At 64.1% G+C, this 443-nt stretch overlaps 1 protein-coding gene across 3 annotated transcripts in view; it reads right to left on the bottom strand.

Moving 5' to 3' along the window:
- Positions 1 to 441, bottom strand: part of RAP2A (RAP2A, member of RAS oncogene family) — a 30,089-nt gene extending 29,648 nt beyond the window's left edge. The window contains exons 1-2 of one of the 3 annotated variants that reach the window (XM_009891743.1): positions 307 to 441; positions 128 to 255 (exon numbers count right to left, since the gene is read on the bottom strand). In XM_009891743.1, coding sequence (XP_009890045.1) covers positions 128 to 255; positions 307 to 441 — 263 coding nt within the window. Of the gene's footprint in view, positions 1 to 127 lie in introns of all 3 variants that reach the window. The other 2 variants (XM_009891751.1, XM_009891735.1) reach the window with 2 other exon arrangements.
- Between the last annotated feature and the right edge of the window lie 2 nt (positions 442 to 443).

Raw genomic sequence — 443 nt, 5'->3', positions numbered from 1 at the left:
GGCCGAGGTCTCCATGAAGGGGCAGCTCCACTCCTCGGCCAGGGCTTTGCCCTCCCCGAAGGAGACCTCCCGCTCGCCCTCCAGGTCCACCTTGTTGCCCACCAGGATCATGGGCACCCGCTCGTACCTCTTCACGCGGATGATCTGGTCCCGCATGGGCTTGATGTCCTGGAAGCTCTGCTGGTTCACCAGGCTGTAGACCAGGATGAAGCCCTGCCCGTTCTTGATGTAGAGGTCCCGCATGGAGGCGAACTGCTCGGTGCCCGCCGTGTCCAGGATCTCCAGCACGGAGGGGGAGGCGTCCACCTCGATCTCCTTGCGGTAGAAGTCCTCAATGGTGGGGTCGTACTTCTCGATGAAGGTGCCGGTCACGAACTGCACCGTGAGCGCCGACTTCCCCACCCCGCCCGAGCCCAGCACCACCACCTTGTACTCGCGCATCC

This window comes from Charadrius vociferus, unplaced genomic scaffold (genome assembly GCF_000708025.1).
Source record: "Charadrius vociferus isolate BGI_N301 unplaced genomic scaffold, ASM70802v2 scaffold110, whole genome shotgun sequence".
NCBI classification, from domain to species: domain Eukaryota; kingdom Metazoa; phylum Chordata; class Aves; order Charadriiformes; family Charadriidae; genus Charadrius; species Charadrius vociferus.
The sequence above is the reverse complement of the archived record's forward strand: the minus strand, read 5'-3'. Positions and strand labels throughout refer to the sequence as shown.